General features: G+C 39.1%; 1 protein-coding gene across 1 annotated transcript in view; it reads left to right on the top strand.

Moving 5' to 3' along the window:
• Window positions 1-3,288: 3,288 nt before the first annotated feature.
• Window positions 3,289-16,988, top strand: part of LRRC74A (leucine rich repeat containing 74A) — a 35,684-nt gene continuing 21,984 nt past the window's right edge. The window contains exons 1-8 of the mRNA XM_070733889.1: window positions 3,289-3,331; window positions 5,517-5,627; window positions 7,820-7,995; window positions 8,822-8,929; window positions 11,614-11,710; window positions 12,790-12,839; window positions 15,627-15,708; window positions 16,476-16,561. Coding sequence (XP_070589990.1) covers window positions 3,289-3,331; window positions 5,517-5,627; window positions 7,820-7,995; window positions 8,822-8,929; window positions 11,614-11,710; window positions 12,790-12,839; window positions 15,627-15,708; window positions 16,476-16,561 — 753 coding nt within the window. The remainder of the gene's footprint in view (window positions 3,332-5,516; window positions 5,628-7,819; window positions 7,996-8,821; window positions 8,930-11,613; window positions 11,711-12,789; window positions 12,840-15,626; window positions 15,709-16,475; window positions 16,562-16,988) is intronic.

The raw sequence follows: 16,988 nt of genomic DNA, 5'->3' as shown, positions 1-16,988 counted from the left end.
AAGCAACACGCGGAAAGCCAAAACACCAAACCGCACCCTTTTTCCCTACTCGCGGTGCTTGGGATTCCGCTGGGTACGAGTTTGTCCCGCGGGCTGGAGTTGTGGGGGTCCGTCGGGCAAAAGAGTGGAGCGACTTCCCTGCGGGGTTTTTATTCTACCTCGCAGGACTGTTCCTCGGGCGACGACGAGGAGTGTGGGGAGAATACAGATCTGTCTGGAACCTCACCACATTTCGGACATAGAAAATGTCCAGAGATACTTTACTACAAGAAACCTCCACTCGCAACAGAATACCATACGCAACTAGACTTAACAATCCTAGGTTTAGAAATCTTAGAACTACGTTGTCTTAAACACAACCTAAGCATAGCCCATAAAATCATCTGCTACAGCGTTCTTCCTGTCAACAACTACTTTAGCTTCAACCACAGGAGCACACAACAGATACAAACTTAAAGTAAACCTCTAAACTCGACTGTAGGAAATACAACATTAGTAACCGAGTAGTTGATGCATGGAATTCACTACCAGACTCTAGTATCGTCACCTAACCCTCAAAACTTTGCCCTTAGACTATCCACTGTTGTCCTCTCCCGATTCCTAAGAGGTCAGTAAGGAGTATGCAATAGCTGCACCAGAGTGCCTTCCATCCCCTGTCCTAATGTTTCTCTTTTACTAGTATCATGTATATAAATATTGTTATATCTTTGTATACCACCAATATGTACTGGACAAAACAAAGAAATAAACAAATGAAATGTCAAACCACCCGTCCCCTCCTTGAAATTATTGAATAGGTATGTGAGGGGAGAAAACCTGAGGTGGGTGGACTTCCCAAAGTTTTAATGGAAGAAATTGACAGCAAACCAACTGCTTCGCTGTGAGCAGGCTGACAGAATCAAGGAAATCAATTTTTTATACTTTTTTAAAAAGTTGTGCACATCGGTATTTGGGGGGGTGCAGCTGTGAGAGAATAATCCCAATTTAAGTAGTTGGGCAGGGGGTTGGACTAGATGACCTACAAGGTCCCTTCCAACTCTGATTAAAAAAAAAAAAGCACTGGTGGCTAAACACTTTGCTTCTTGGTTTGGCTATCCGGATAGTTTATGCAGCAGTGCAAATAGGGGGTTACCCATTATTTCATCATCTCAATACATTGATGGGAGTTTTAAATCAGCGCCCAAGAAGATTTCTTAAAAAGCTGAACAGCGTGAACGCCCTGAACACTGAATTTCATGTTTTAGAATAAAGATATTTTTGTTTGTCTACTAGTTGCTGTTAAGTCTATTAATGTCACACATTTAATTTTTTTCTGTCAGAATAAGTCAGGACTTTTTTTGTTAGCACTAGTACCTTAAACTATCTAGTCTTAAGCTTTAAAACCTAACACTGATCCTGTTCTCCTTTGGTCTTATTTTTACATGTGAACATTCATAAATGCATAAACTTGACCTACAGGGAAGGGGTTGACTAAATTTATCCTTGTGTTTGCTTCTTCAGGAATTACTGGTTGAATTGTCTGCATACTGTAATTGCTCCTCTTTATCACTGTCTCTAGTGGAGTCGATTTACATGCTTTTAATGTAAATCAAAGATCAAATTAGATGAAAAACTGGAAACTCTTACCTGCTGGTTATATCCAGTATGGCCTTTGTTAGTCAATGCCAGAATATCCTCAGCTAGTTTGAATCACAGGCAGCTCATATTCTACTGTTACTCAAAATAACTATCAGGAGTACATAATGTGGCAAACAACTCTTGAGATGACCAGGCTTAGGGTTCACATAACCCATGTTTTAAATAACTGATTGTAAGGGGATAATAAAAGCAGCATACAGTTTAATTTTCTTCTGAGTGTAGCATGGAAAATGGACTATTTTCTTACATATATTACTGCTGTTTGTTTGTTTGTTTGTTTGTTTATTTATTTATTTGCTTGCTTGCTTGCTTACTTATTTTATGCTGCCCCTCTCTGAGGACTCAGGGCGGCTTACAACATATAATATACAATATCTTAGATCCAATTAATTAAATTTAGATCTAAACCCCCCAAAACAATAAAAAACAGTCATTCTATTCACTCCATATGTTGAATTTATATTAATTCCCATTAACCCACAGTGACTCAAGGGGGCTGACAAAATAAAAGACCACATTTAAAACAATAAAAACTAACAAAAAGAATCAAATAAATTAATATAGTACAATATAACAAAATCACCTCCCACCCACTGGCCACTGCCTGCAAATCCCAGCAATTTCCTGGGGGAAATTTTCAGAAGTGGTTTGCTATTGACTCCTTCCTGGGGCTGTCAGGGAGTGACTGGCCCAAGGTCATTTAGTTGGCTTTGTGCTTCAGGAGTAGAACTTGTGGTCTGCTTTGTAGCCTGGTGCCTTAACCACTGCACCAAACTGGCTCATCTGATCTCTGGTTAGTATAAAAACTTGTTTGCTGTTACCTAAATACAGTAGCCTCAGGTTTAGGATTATGAAATATTTGGAGCCTGGTGTAAATAAAATGTTAAAATACAAATAAAATTTCCTCAATCTTTTACTTGTTAAAAAGATCAAATGTGGGGGAGCAGTTCAGGGAATTTATTGTGGGATAGAAAATTACCAATGAAAATAGGATATGAATATCTGTGTATCAGTTGTCGGCAGTGATTCAGCTTATATCAGCCCCATATTTTGATGTTAATAGGTCATCTGAACCTAATGCTACTAGTAATTTTGCTCTGTTTATTGAAAGAATATCCTAGCTAGGTTGTGCAACTACAAAACAGGAGTTTTTCATAAATATTAGAAAAAATTAATACACACAATCTAGTGTGGTTTTCCGTCACTGCCCCTTAAATTATCAACAGCACCACTTTCTGAAATAAGATATCTGACCTGCATTCTGATCCATTTTGATCCATCTCAGTAAAGAAGACTTGCCCAAGCCTCAGCTATGTGGCTTTAGAGATATCATATATCCTAGGTCACAATGTCTAGGTGAGGTCATGGAAGACTTGAAATTGAAATGACCTAAACCTGAGGCAATAAACATGAATAACATACAGGCAGCCACAGTCATGTGAAATGTCATTATAATCAGAAATAATATAATTTGAGACTCTCCACTGCCAGCTGACATTTTAAGACATGAACAGTTCTGTGATTTGTAATAGTTTTTGGATGTGACCATAAAGATTCTGCTTTAGAAGGGCCTGAAGGAAAAGAGAAACTATCACAAAAGTACAGTAAAGAAGACTCAACAGTTAGATTATCTGATCTCTCAGCAACAGCATGGACTTTTTACATTTTTTGGAGGAGGAAGAAGAGGAGGAAGGTGAGATTGTAGTAAATGTGGTATGCAATTTTTTTTTTAAAAAAAAAACATGAATGTGAATCAATTTTTAGCAAATGCTCTAATTGTGCAATGTTGACTCCATATATATGTAAGATCCAGGAAGGGGAGATGGACACTGATATCTCTGTATGAGTATAAAATGGGCCAGAACTAGCCAGATCTGTATAAATGCAGAAATGAAGAAAACTGCCAGTGCATTTATTTTCAGCAAAAAACAAAAAACGAATTAGATTATTTAGTTTACATTTACTATAGTAAAAAAAATGTGAACAATTGCATCTTGATTGAGCAGTTGATAATAAAAATCCTATCCCTAGGCCCCAAAGAATACAAACAATACTGTTATTACAAAATGGAATGATACCTGTTGCAGGAATGAGATTTCAGAAGCTTATTGCGTGAGAACTTCTTATAGGTTACACTGCTGGAATTCAGTAACACAATAATTAGTATTTGTTTTAAAAATTAACTGATAAGCAAAATAAGTATGGCAAACTTCCTGTGAACCTTCTTGCAGTATTTGCTTAATCTTTTCCGTCCCATTTTCTCTCCTATAAGAAAAATATAGTTTGCTACATTAGCTTCTTCCTGAACTAACAAAAGATTTGTGTGTCCTGAATCCAGGGACTTTAAGAAATAGCCTGTGCAACAAATATTGCCTATCTTCAAAGTTTATCTAAGATCTGAAGCAGGGCTGACAACCTCCTGGCCCATGTGAGGGAAGTCACATATTGGGACTTCCCTCACCTTCGCTAAATGGGGCATGGGCGTGGCCAGCGCATGATGCATCCGGCCACGCCCATGCCCCATTTAGTGAGAGTGAGGGAAGTCCTGATATGTCACGTGATGTGATGTTGCCATGACGACATGAGTTTGACACCCTAATCTAAAGCCTTTCAGATCTTGACTACAAAAAACTGGGTAATCATTAGATGTCAAGAAAGAGTTGGAATTTTATGTATCAATTGGAAATCCTGACCATGGTTATTCACAAATTATCATGCTGTGACAGGCAAAGACAAGAGTTGTTGGATGGTTTCCTGTTCAGCATTGGGAACTCATCCAGGGAAACCAGAATTCTGTCAACTGCTATTTCTTTTTTTCACATATATCTTGAACTGTAGATCTCATATCAGCTTTTAATATTAAGTAGTGTTTAGAGAAGCCTCAAAGAAATCCAGTGAGTGGAAGGAAGAGAAACATTTCCTGCCTACCCAGCCCACAAAAATAACTGAAAAATCAAAACATAAATATATTTAGTATCATTATTACTTGAGGCCTTTGTATGTTTTTGAGTTTCTAGTTGTACAATAAACTATGAATTGGGAGTGACAGGAATGGTATCATGTCTAATGGCATCTAAAATATTGTTTCCAGTCTTTGCGCACACTGGTATTTGAGCCATTTCACTCGGATGAAATTCAACATTTTTCCCTTCTGTGGGTGTGGCAGGGGAAGGATACTGCAAAATCCCCATTCCCTCCCCACTAATTTAGGAAGGACACTGCAAAATGTCCAATCCCACCCCACTCAGGGCCCAGGCAAAGGTGATATTTGCCAGTTCTCCGAATGACTTGAAATTTCCTCTACTAGTTCTCCAGAACTTGTCAGAATCTCCCGAATTTTGCCCCTGATTTCACTTCATTGAAGGAGAACCCATCATGCTAGTTGTTTACCAATTGTCAGAGGAGCTTATTATTATGGTATTCCAGTTAATGGCAAGAAAGAAATAATAGAAAAGGGAATGGCATAATTTTAGGTGAAAGATCAATAAACGGTGGGGAATATAGCTTGGATAATAGAAGCAAATAACAAGGAAAACAGAAGTTTTTTCTCTAATCTCAGCTTGGTGTCCTTTGAAACTAGGAATGGTATCCTTTTGAACCAACACTGCAGGTATTGTGGGGGGACAACTTCAAATGACTATCTGTAGTTATCTCTTCTGACTCTGACCGTAGACAACATCCATCGTAACAGATTTTACATGATTGTCATGTACAACTGGGCAAAGAAACCCCAAAACAAAGGGGGGGGGATGAACAGCTCTCTGAAGTTCATTAATAGATTCAGTCATGAACATTGTGGATTTTCTGGACGGAAATGCTGTGTATCGAGTATCTCAAGAACCTTCTGTTTATACAGAAAGTAATTAATCTGGTTGCAGGTAGCTTGATATCAGAAAGCACGTATCCAGAGCTATTGTCAACTGCTGATGCCTCTGAGGGAGCAGAAGAGAAGAGGGAAGACAGCTCCGACACAGACCTTTCGATTGAAGGTGAATAGTTCTGTCTTTCATACGAACATTCTCCACCTCTCATCTTGTGAGAGGTCCCCAAAGTGCTCGCCTTAACATAGTCACCTTAACATTGGTCTTCTGTGGCTTACTTAACGAGATGGTATGTATGTATGTATGTATGTATGTATGTATGTATGTATGTATGTATTTTTTATTTGTTTGTTTGTTTGTTTGTTTACCATATTTATTTATTTTTACTTCTATGCCACCCAATCTCAAAGGACTCAGCTGCTTACAGCAATATAAAAATACAAATACAGTAAAAAAAGAAGTCAAATATGGAAAATCTAAAACTATAAACCCCAGTTAAAAACCCATACCCCAGTCAATCCAAGCAACAAACATACCATTCAATGTAATTTGGCCATGACAGATGTCAGTTTCATGGGCCCCCCAGGTCTGCTGGCAAAGCCAGGTCTTTGGGTCCTTTTGGAAGGCCAATAGGGTGGGAGCAGTATGGACAACCCCTTGCAGTCCTGCTCTCCTGCATTGCTTAGTTGACGGAACCTGGAGAAGGCCATCCCTGTGTGATCTTATTGGTCTCTGGGAGGTATGCGGCAGGAGATGGTCGCATAGATCAGTGTTTTTCAACCAGTGTGCCGTGGCACACTAGTGTGCCGTGAGACATGGTCAGATGTGCCGTGAAGCTCAGAGAGAGAAAGAAAACAAGAGAGAAAGAAAGAAAGAGAGAGAGAGAGAAAGAAAGCAAGAGAGAGAGAGAGAAAGAGAGAAAGTAAGAGCAAGAGAGAGAAAGCAAGCAAGAGGGAGAGAAAGAAAACAAGAGAGAGAGAGAGAAAGAGAGAGAAAAAGAAAGAGAACGAGAGAGAGAAAGAAAGAAAGAGAGAGAAAGAGAGGAAAAGAAAGCAAGAGAGAGCAAGAGAGAGACAGCAAGAGAGAGAAAGAGAGAGAGAGAGGGAGGGAAGGTGGGAGAGAGAAAGAGAGCAAAAAAGAGGAAGGAAGGAAGAGAGAAAGAAAGCGGGATGGAGAGAGAAAAAAAGAGGAAGGGAGAGAAAGAGGGAGGGAGAGAGAAATAGAGTGAAAGCAAGGAAGAGAGAGAGAGAATTTTTTTGTCCAAACTTTTTTTAGCCACCACCACCACCACCACCACCACATAATGTGCCCCATGGTTTTGTAAATGTAAAAAATGTGCCACGGCTCAAAAAAGGTTGAAAATCACTGGCATAGATAGTTTGGCCCTAAGCCAACACCGTGAATTGTGACTGGAGATTAATTGGTAGCCAGTGCAGCTCGTGGAGTGTAGGTATTATATGAGTGTACCGAGGTACACACATAACAGCTTGTGCAGCTGCATTCTGGATTATCCGAACACTCTTCAGGGGTATTGCATTACCCAGCCCAAAAGTAACGCTCTCTATATGGGGCTACCTTTGAAGAGTGTTTGGAAACTTCAGATCGTGCAGAATGCAGCTGCGAGAGCAATCATGGGCTTCCCCAGGCATGCCCATGTAACACCAACACTCCGCAGTCTGCATTGGTTGCCAATCAGTATCCGGTCACAATTCAAAGTGTTGGTTATGACCTATAAAGCCCTTCATTGCATAGGACCAGAATATCTCCAGGACCGCCTTCTGCCACACGAATCCCAGCGACCGGTTAGGTCTCACAGAGTTGGCCTTCTCCGGGTCCCGTCGATGAAACAATGTCATCTGGTGGGACCCAGGGGAAGAGCCTTCTCTGTGGCGGCCCTGACCCTCTGGAATCAACTCCCCCCAGAGATTAGGATTGCCCCCACCCTCCTTGCCTTTCACAAACTCCTTAGAACACATCTCTGTCATCAGGCATGGGGAAATTGATTTCCCTGGACCGTTCCATTTTATGCATGGTTTGTATGAGATGTATGATTGCTTTTATATTAAGGGTTTTTAATTCTTTTAACTATTGGATTTGTAGTGTTTTTATTGTTGTGAGCTGACCCGAGTCTCCGGAGAGGGGCGGCATACAAATCTAAATAATAATAATAATAATAATAATAATAATAATAATAATAATAATAATATAGACAGGTCATGAAGTAGTCTTGTCAAGATAATTAGAAAGTAGTTAAGGCACTAGGCTAGAAAGTAGAAGAAGAAGCCTCTGACAGGACAATACAGTTTTCTCTGTATTGAAGTAAAGTATGCATTATCATCTACATACTGTATCTTTTGCAGATGCTGAGCGCTCATTTACAACTATAAAGGGCGCAGACCTGTATAGAGAGGCATGCAAGCTGGTGGGAGTGATTCCTGTCTCATACTTCATCCGAAACATGGAAGAACCTGTTATGAATCTCAACCATCATGGTCTTGGACCAAAGGGAACCAAAGCCATTGCTATTGCTTTGGTTGTAAGTACTTTTACCGGATGCTATTGCATTTCAACACACTTTTCCCAATTTGGGGAAGAAAGATTAAATGGTTTAGGTATACAACATCATTAGCTAAAGCCTCTCACTGTGAATATATTGAGTGTGATCTATGAGGCTGTCCTTCTGGTTATCCAGAAGCAGCTTATGGTTCCAAAATATAGCAGCTTGAATTGTTATGGGCACTTTTGGTTTTGCCCATAATTTACATTATTAGTCATGTAAATTAATATTACTAAATGTCTGCATTTTTCCCAGAGTACCTAGGAGACCGCCTTCTGCCGCAGGTACCCCAGCGGCCGATTAGATCCCACAGAGTTGGTCTTCTCCGGGTCCCGTCGACAAAACAATTCAATTCAATTTATTAGATTTGTATGCTGCCCCTCTCTGAAGACTCGGGGCGGCTCACAACAGTAATAAAAACAGTATAACAATTGAATAAATCTAATAATAAAATATATAAAACAATGCCGTCTGGCGGGACCCAGGGGAAGAGCCTTCTCTGTGGCAGCCCCGGCCCTCTGGAATCAACCCCCCCCCCGAGATTCGAACTGCCCCTACCCTCCTCGCCTTCCATAAAATGTTGAAGACTCACCTTTGCTGCCAGGCATGGGGGGATTAATCTTCCCCCCTCCTTTTTTCGCTGACCTTTATTATGTTTATGTTCAGTCGGCTTGAGTGTGTATGATTGTGTAGTACATACGTTTTTTATAACAATGTGTTTTAAATTAGTTTTTTTAATTTTTTAATATTAGATTTGTATTTATATGTATTTATTATTATTATTTTTGAATTCTTCATTCTGTAGTCCAACACAACCATCACTCACCTGGAGCTAGAAGATAACTGGATTCTGGCTGAAGGAACTACATACTTAGTACAGATGTTGCGAGAGAACTGCTACATCCAAGAGATGGTATTGTGTGTTTCCCTCATAGGACAACAAAGAAAACTCTTGTATTGCTCTGTAGAATTATGCTTGGCTAATATGCCAGGTTATTTCAGGTTTTTCTGGATGTGCTATCAGCTTCACAGTCTTTACTTATTTGACCCTATGATATCTTTATCAAAGGTCAGCATCCTAGTGTCCCATGCAGTTCCCAAAGCTTGAGTGTATCCTTGTGAAAATGCAAAAATTGCTACTGAACCTGGGACAGTAGGAACTAATGGAATCCTGAACAACTGTATTTCATTCTAAAATATTTGTGGTAGAACTTACAACTTCAGTACTATGATTTTTATACAGTATTCTTATTTCTCAGTAAAAGTTGTATAGGTGTTTATAAGTTATGACAGCAAGAGGAAAAGTGTTAAATTCTTCTTTTAATCCCTCCCCCATAGTGGTGGGTTGCTATCGATACGGTATAGTTCTAAGATCTGGTAGCAGTGGTGGTGGGAGGCTCTGCCCACCCACCCCAGATGCTTCTGCACATGTGCAGAACCATTGCGTGCATGTAAGTGTGTATGCGAACTGGTAGCGATGGGATTTAGAACACAGCATTCCTCCCACCTTGGAATTGTCTACAATTTGCTCTTCTTATATGAAGAGTGAATATAGAGGCACAATGTACTGACAACATTACTAGAATGTCATCTTAGTCTCTTATTAATAGTCTGCCATCTTCTGGTTTCGAGGAGTTACTGTAACGAGATTTGTATTTGTATTTGTACAAGAGGGTAACAGATGGTTCCTTATCATGGATTCTCATGTATTTATATCAGCATTGCTTTGGAACAAAGAAACTTTGCAGAGTCATGGTTACATAATTGGCAATAGAACAAAACTTACATACTGGATATTTCTATCAGAGACAGATTGGAGTTACATTTGGAGAAAGAATTATGGAGTGGAAATATAACTGATAATCACAACAGCAGTTTTAAGGAAAAAGACTGAAACTATATATCGATAAGAATTAAATTATGCAAAAAGATGTAATGATGTAAGGATGTTAATTAAGAAATTTCAATTCTAATTGGTTTATATATAAGGAAATTAATGACAAAGGGAATGAATATTTGCTAGGAGATAGAATGCTCTGATGGAGGGGGAATTAATTAAATTGAAAGAAGTTAACTAAGTTGCATATATGATGACGTTTAATTAAGATATTCTTGGATTTATAAAATTACTTTCTGGGTAAAACTTTGGAATAGTGAAATACTGAAAATGGAAAATGGTCATTTTTTTAGGGACGATTAATATTAATGACTAATATCTACTGATGTCTACAGAGAGGGGCGGCATACAAATCTAATAAATAAATAAATAAATAAATAATATAATGATATTGTTTTTATTATTGGGAGGGGAGGGGTGATGCACAGGTAGCGGAAATAAAAGTAATAACTAGAATGAATGTTACAGTTAACAAGATTTTATTATGAATAATTATTAGCAATAAGTAAAGATTATGGAATTTATATGGGTGGCTGATTAATGAATTGAATTATGATATATAAATTACAGAAACAGAATTATAAGAATTATGGAAATAGAAAATAAGGAGGATTATGTTTGATGATTTTTATTTTTTAAAGAAAAGGAAATAATGTTAGTGGTAATTATTGATTATAGAATTTATGGAATTACAGAAACACAGATTATAATTTAAAAAGGTGGACTATGATGATTATTTTTTTAAAAACTTTTTGTTAAACTTATGAAAGGCTATAATTTAATTTGTTTCAAAGAAAGGGAACTTTTTTACATAGAAACATAGATACATAGAAAACATAGATACATAGTTCTTCTATGTTTCTATGTTTATCTATTGGGATCAACAGGTGAATATCAAGATGTCTCTCCAACTCTTTCATTCTCATATTGATGGGGAAAACTTAAAGTGCATTTTTGTGTCTGATTCCTCTTTTTTAAAAAATCTCTGATTTTTGGTAGCCTTCACTCAAAGTTTTTGATAGCAATAACATGGAAGTTGGCTAAATGCAGGTACATAAAACTGAGTGTAAAAATTAGCAGAGACATTTGAAAATGAAAACATTTGGAGAGAAGAGTAAAATATTGCTAGTTAAATTCTGACTGACACACTGGTCTGGATAACATGGACTGTGTCATTCTCTCGGACAGTGATGGCAAACCTTTTTTTCTTCAGGTGCCGAAAGAGCATGCGTGCATGCTATCACACCCACGCCTGGGGCAGGCAAAAACAGCTTCCCATGCCTCCTGGAGGCCCTCTGGAGGCCGGAAATGACTTGTTCCCAACTTCTGGAGGGCCCAATAGGCTTATGTTTCTACCTCCCCAGGCTTCAAAGGCTTCCCTGCAGCCAGGGGAGGGTAAAAACGCCCTCCCCCAGCCCCACAGAGGCTCTCTAGAAGTCAAAAACACCTTCCCAGACCCTCTGAGAGAGACAAAAATCAGCTAGCCAGCACACACATTCACATACATTCACGATGGAGCTGAGCTAGGAAAACGTCTCACGTGCCATTAGATATGGCTCCACATGTCACCTGTGGCACCCATGCCATAGGTTCGCCATCAGTGCTCTAGGAATTCGCAAATATCTAGTTGCTCAAATACTGCGAAATGCATCGATTTCATCTTTCAACTCTTCTCTATAAGTTTTTCTTCTTCTTTTCAGAATATTTCCCATAATCACCTCAACAAGGATGGGGCTGAAGCTATCTGCAGAATGTTTTTCCACAATATTTCTAACATCAGGTCTATTCAACTTGCAGGTAGGTTTCTTGAAGAAAGGCAGGATGATGCAACAGAGCAATATTCAGGTATCTTCAGCTTTACAGAATATGGCATTTGCTCTTAGAAAGATATTTTGAAAAATCCAAGGATTTTGGCTGGCAAGAATGGGGCAATATACAGAATAATGGTTTGCCCTACACGTGTACCTTTGGGGCTTGTAAATCACAGGTGAGAAACTTGTGATTCTTCATTTGTTTCTTTATATGTTGCTGCATAATTTCTCTCTCAGCATACAACTTGAACTCCAACTGTGGTTTAGGATCATAATCCCCATCCTGGGCATGCAAATCCAAATACGAGTAACTTCATGTGTTATCAAGAGGTTGAAAAAAGTTTTACCTGAAATTTCCTAGTACTACATCTCAAAACTCCAATATTGATAACATGTTTTCTTGTTATTATTGTCACTCACTAAGCTTTTTATCTCTATAAATAACATAGCTTTTGCAAAGTTTGTTGATGTATTCCTACTAACTACTTTGATCTCATTTTTACAGGCTAACAGTTTGAAGCTCTGTTGGAACAGATTGCTTCCTAATTTAAGATAATACCCTGTTTTTTAATTATTAAGTCAAATGTTCTTCTTTTCCAATATATAGACCATTTCCATTTAAAAAAAAGAAATTTATTTATTTATTCATTCATTCATTCAATTTTTATGCTGCCCTTCTCCCTAGACTCAGGGCGGCTTACAACATGTTAGCAATAGCACTTTTTAACAGAGCCAGCATAATGCCCGCACAATCCAGGTCCTCATTTTATCCACCTCGGAAGGATGGAAGGCTGAGAACCTTGAGCCAGTGATGAGATTTGAACCGCTGACCTTCCGATCTACAGTCAGCTTCAGTGGCCTGCAGTACAGCACTCTACCTGCTGCGCCACCCCGGCTCTTTGCATAAAATTGAGTTTTACATTCATCAGATAAGCACATTAGATGAAATCTGCGTACTCTGTATGAATGGTAGAACTAGCCTTTACAAATGGGAGAAACTGACTAAGCAATTGCCTTACGTAAAACAGCTCTCCAACTTTTTAGCAACTTTTTCTTTGTCTTTAGGAAATGATTTTAGAGATGAGGCAGCGCCTTATTTTTCTGAATCCTTAATTGTGAGTATCTTGCTAAAGGGGACAACTGGGCGTCTGGAATAAAGGAAGCATTTAAGTGTAACTATAGGAAATTAATAAAAATCCTCCAAACTAGCTGAAACTTTTAAAACAGGCTTCTCAAGCTTTAGATATGATGAATTACAACCCCAGTCATCACCAATCATGGCACAAGGCCATATTTGGAAAATACCTCTTGTCCACAAATGTAATAATTTCTGCACGCAACACCCTCAATTGCTCATTCAATACAGGAAGCAGAGGTGGGTTCCTACCGGTTCAGACTGGTTCTATAGAACCATTAGTAACTTGGCGACCTGGGTCGCTGGAACCGGCAGTGACCCAAGCTTGCCACGCCCCTGAACCAGTTCTCTCAGTGGCACCACAGGCACCGCCATCTTGCTTTTTTTAGTACTGTGCATGCGCCCGTGTGTCCCTGAGCAAACCGACAGTAGCAGAATCCAGAACCCAGCCATGACAGGAAGGAGTAATTCTGAAGCATTGTAGTGAATAACTTCTGGCAATAAGTACACCAGCATGCCTTCCATCCCCTGATGTAATGCCTTTCTCTCTCACTATTATCAGGTATATAAACACTGTTATATCTTTGTATACTACCAATACATACTTGACAAACAAAGAAAATAAATAAATAAATAAATAAAGAGCTCAGAGTAAGCATTAAAGAGAACAAAATCATCTGCATTGATTATTGCAGACTTCTCTGCACAATTTAAAGTGGTGGTCATTAACTTTAAAACTCTAAACCAGTGTTTCCCAACCTTGGCACCTTGAAGATATTTGGACTTCAACTCCCAGAATTCCCCAGCCAGCGAATGCTGGCTGGGGAATTCTGGGAGTTGAAGTCCAGATATCTTCAAGTTGCCAAGGTTGGGAAACACTGCTCTAAAGAGTGTAGCATTTGGGTACACCAGGCAATGTCTTGGTAGAACTGAATCTGCCTGTGCAATTCATTTCCAGTCCAAGGAGATTCCACCAGTGTTCCCTCTAATTTTTTTTTCAGTGTGGGCAGAAAAGTATAGTGTCTGAGCGGCAGTCCCTTCAGGAATGGGCGGCATAGTAAAATAAATAAATAAATAAATAAATAAATAAATAAATAAATAAATAAATAAATAAATAAATAAATAAATAAATAAATAAATAAATAAATAAATAAATAAAGTGTCGGCGCGCGCTATCACGCATGCGCGGGTTCTGACATCCATAATTTGCTCCCCCTCCTTTCTCTCTTTCTCCTCCTTCCTCTCTCATCTCCCTTTCTTTTCTCTCCTTTCTCTCCCTCCCTCTTTCTTTCCATCCTTTCTATCACTCACTCTTTCTTTCTCTCCCTCCTTCATTCCCCTTTTCTCTCCCTCCCTTTCTCTCTTTCCTTTCTCTCCCTCCCTTTCTCCCCCTCCCTTTCTCTCTTTCCTTTCTCTCCCTCCCTCTTTCTCTCTATCCTTTCTATCACTCATTCCACCCCTTTGTGATATTCCTAGGCATGAGTAAGATGACAAACGTTCTTGGTAACTGTCATCACTTTATGGATTACTGCTCCTCCAGACATACACACAGCCTCCAACCTGCTGACTGCTGGAAATAGATTTAAATCTTTTTTATTTAATCAAGATTTTGGTCCTAGCTAAATGACTGTAAATTACAATCTGTTACAATTACATAATTACAATTATGTGATTACTTTGTATTTTGGATATTGTTCAGATTTATTTTTTACTGTTATAATTTTTGGTTAATACAATTTAAACATGACACTTAGACTCTTGGGAGTAAAGAGGCTTATAAATAGTATAAAACAAAATATATATATTTTTACTCTCAAATTGTGATCAGACTTGGTCTCTTGGGTAGAAGGACTGTGCTTTCTTCAAATCTCTATTTGAGATATCCACAGAAGAACACATGCTTCTTTAATAAAATTTCTTAGAATAATAAATAGAATAACAGAGTTGGAAGGGACCTTGGAGGTCTTCTAGTCCAGTGTTTCCCAACCTTGGCAACTTGAAGCTATTTGGACTTCAACTCCCAGAATTCCCCAGCCAGCGAATGCTGGCTGGGGAATTCTAGGAGTTGAAGTCCAAATAGCTTCAAGTTGCCAAGGTTGGGAAACACTGTTCTAGTCCAACCCCTTGCTTAGGCAGGAAAGCCTATACCATTTCAGACAAATGGTTATCCAATTTCTTCTTAAAAACCTCCAGTGTTGAAGAATTTACAACTTCTGGAGGCAAGTTGTTCCACTGATTAATCATTAATTTTCTTTAATCATTCTTTAATAACTTTGAACCTTTTTTTCCCTTCCCTGAGGGAAGCCATAATCAGAATTAGAAATAAGGAGGCAGTATGTACTGAAATTGCCTGCCTGTTTGAACCATATTCTATAACTTAGAGTGTAGTTTTCAGCATATTGTAGTTTCCTAACAATCAGGTCGCCTGAAAAATAAACCAGAATGGTTTTATTCTGAAGAGACTAAAATGCTACCTCAAGATTGGATAACTAGTTACACGCTGGCCCTCCACCAGTAGAGATGCAGAGGAAATACAAAAATAGCATATCTGAGATGGTATGAGGTCAACATGTGTATGTCCATGTATATGTTTTAAGGTAAATGGATACATATACAACACTACCTTGGAAACATTATTATTGACACTTTGGAAAAGTAAAGTGTCACATCACAAACAAACATTTGTAAGGCCACCGTTTTTTTAAGGCAAGTGCTTAATGAAAGACAACAACTGGATCTATAGATCTCTGCACTAATCTTTCTGCAGGCTAATTACAGAGTGACAGAGCTGGACCTCAGTTACAATGAGTTTTCTGAGAAAGCTGGAGAGCTATTTGGACATATGCTGGGTAAGTTTTTTTTCCCAACTTAAGGGATGAAATGTGCCAAATAGTAATACAGTGTTACCTCTGCTTACCAACTTAATTTTTTCCCTGATCAGGTTCTTAGGTAGAAAAGTTTGTAAGAAGAAGAAATTTTTCCCATAGGAATCAATGTAAAAGCAAATAATGTGTGCGATTGGGGAAACCACAGGGAGGGTGGAGGTCCTGTTTCCTCCCAGGAGATTCCTAGAGAGTCCCCACGGAGGCTTCTCCCCACCTTTTCCAGCCATTTCCTCACAGGAGATTCCTAGAGAGGCCCCATGGAGGCTTCTCCCCACCTTTTCCAGCCATTTCCTCACAGGAGATTCCTAGAGAGGCCCCACGGAGGCTTCTCCCCACCTTTTCCAGCCGTTTCCTCACAGGAGATTCCTAGAGAGGCCCCACGGAGGCTTTTCCCTGCCTTTTCCGGTTTCAGTTTTGGAGGCTCAGGTTTGTAAGTGCAAAATAGTTCTTGAGAAGAGGCAAAAAAAAAATTGAACACCCGGTTCTTATCTAGAAAGGTTCGTAAGTAGAGGTGTTCTTAGGTAGAGGTACCACTGTATTAGTAAGTCAGATATCAAGACCATCAAGGACTCCAGAGGAGTATTCATATTTCAAAGCCATAGACATCTAGAAACAACCCAAAACCCACAGTTGCTTTGGATAGTGACATGGGCAGCATAAAAAATTAATAAATAAATCTTGCAAAAAGTGTCCATATGGCATATATAAGTGTTTCTGCATCTTTTATTCAGCCAATAATGAATCACTGGAGAGTCTGAATCTGAGCTGGAATCATCTGCGGCTGAAGGGCGCTACGGCACTGAGTAATGGTCTCAAGGTGAGAATCTGCTGGAGGATCTGCTTTAGATGTCTCGAGTTGAAAGCCTTGAGCAAGGCAAGGTTGAGTATGATACCAAAGCAACAAAGATAAAAGCCTACGGCTAGAAAGCAGCAAACGGAGACTCTTACTCACAAAGAATCTTTGATATTTCAAAATATTTCAAAGCAGGAGAAACAATTATTCACCCCGAATTGGCATTTTAAAAAATATAAAACAACTCCATAACTACATGATTATGTTTACTCTAAACCAGCGGTGTGCTATGAGCCAGAACGCTAAATTGCGCTCGCCGCCGCAGCTCATAAGTTCTTGCGGGATCAGCGCGATTTTGCTGCTACACCTGTGGAGATAGCAAAATCATGCATAGAGCCGCAGCTAAAACCTCACCGAAACATGGGCGCAACTTTGCTACCTCCCAGGTGCA

The sequence above is a fragment of the Erythrolamprus reginae genome, chromosome 1 (assembly GCF_031021105.1).
Source record: "Erythrolamprus reginae isolate rEryReg1 chromosome 1, rEryReg1.hap1, whole genome shotgun sequence".
NCBI lineage: Eukaryota > Metazoa > Chordata > Lepidosauria > Squamata > Dipsadidae > Erythrolamprus > Erythrolamprus reginae.
The sequence above is the reverse complement of the archived record's forward strand: the minus strand, read 5'-3'. Positions and strand labels throughout refer to the sequence as shown.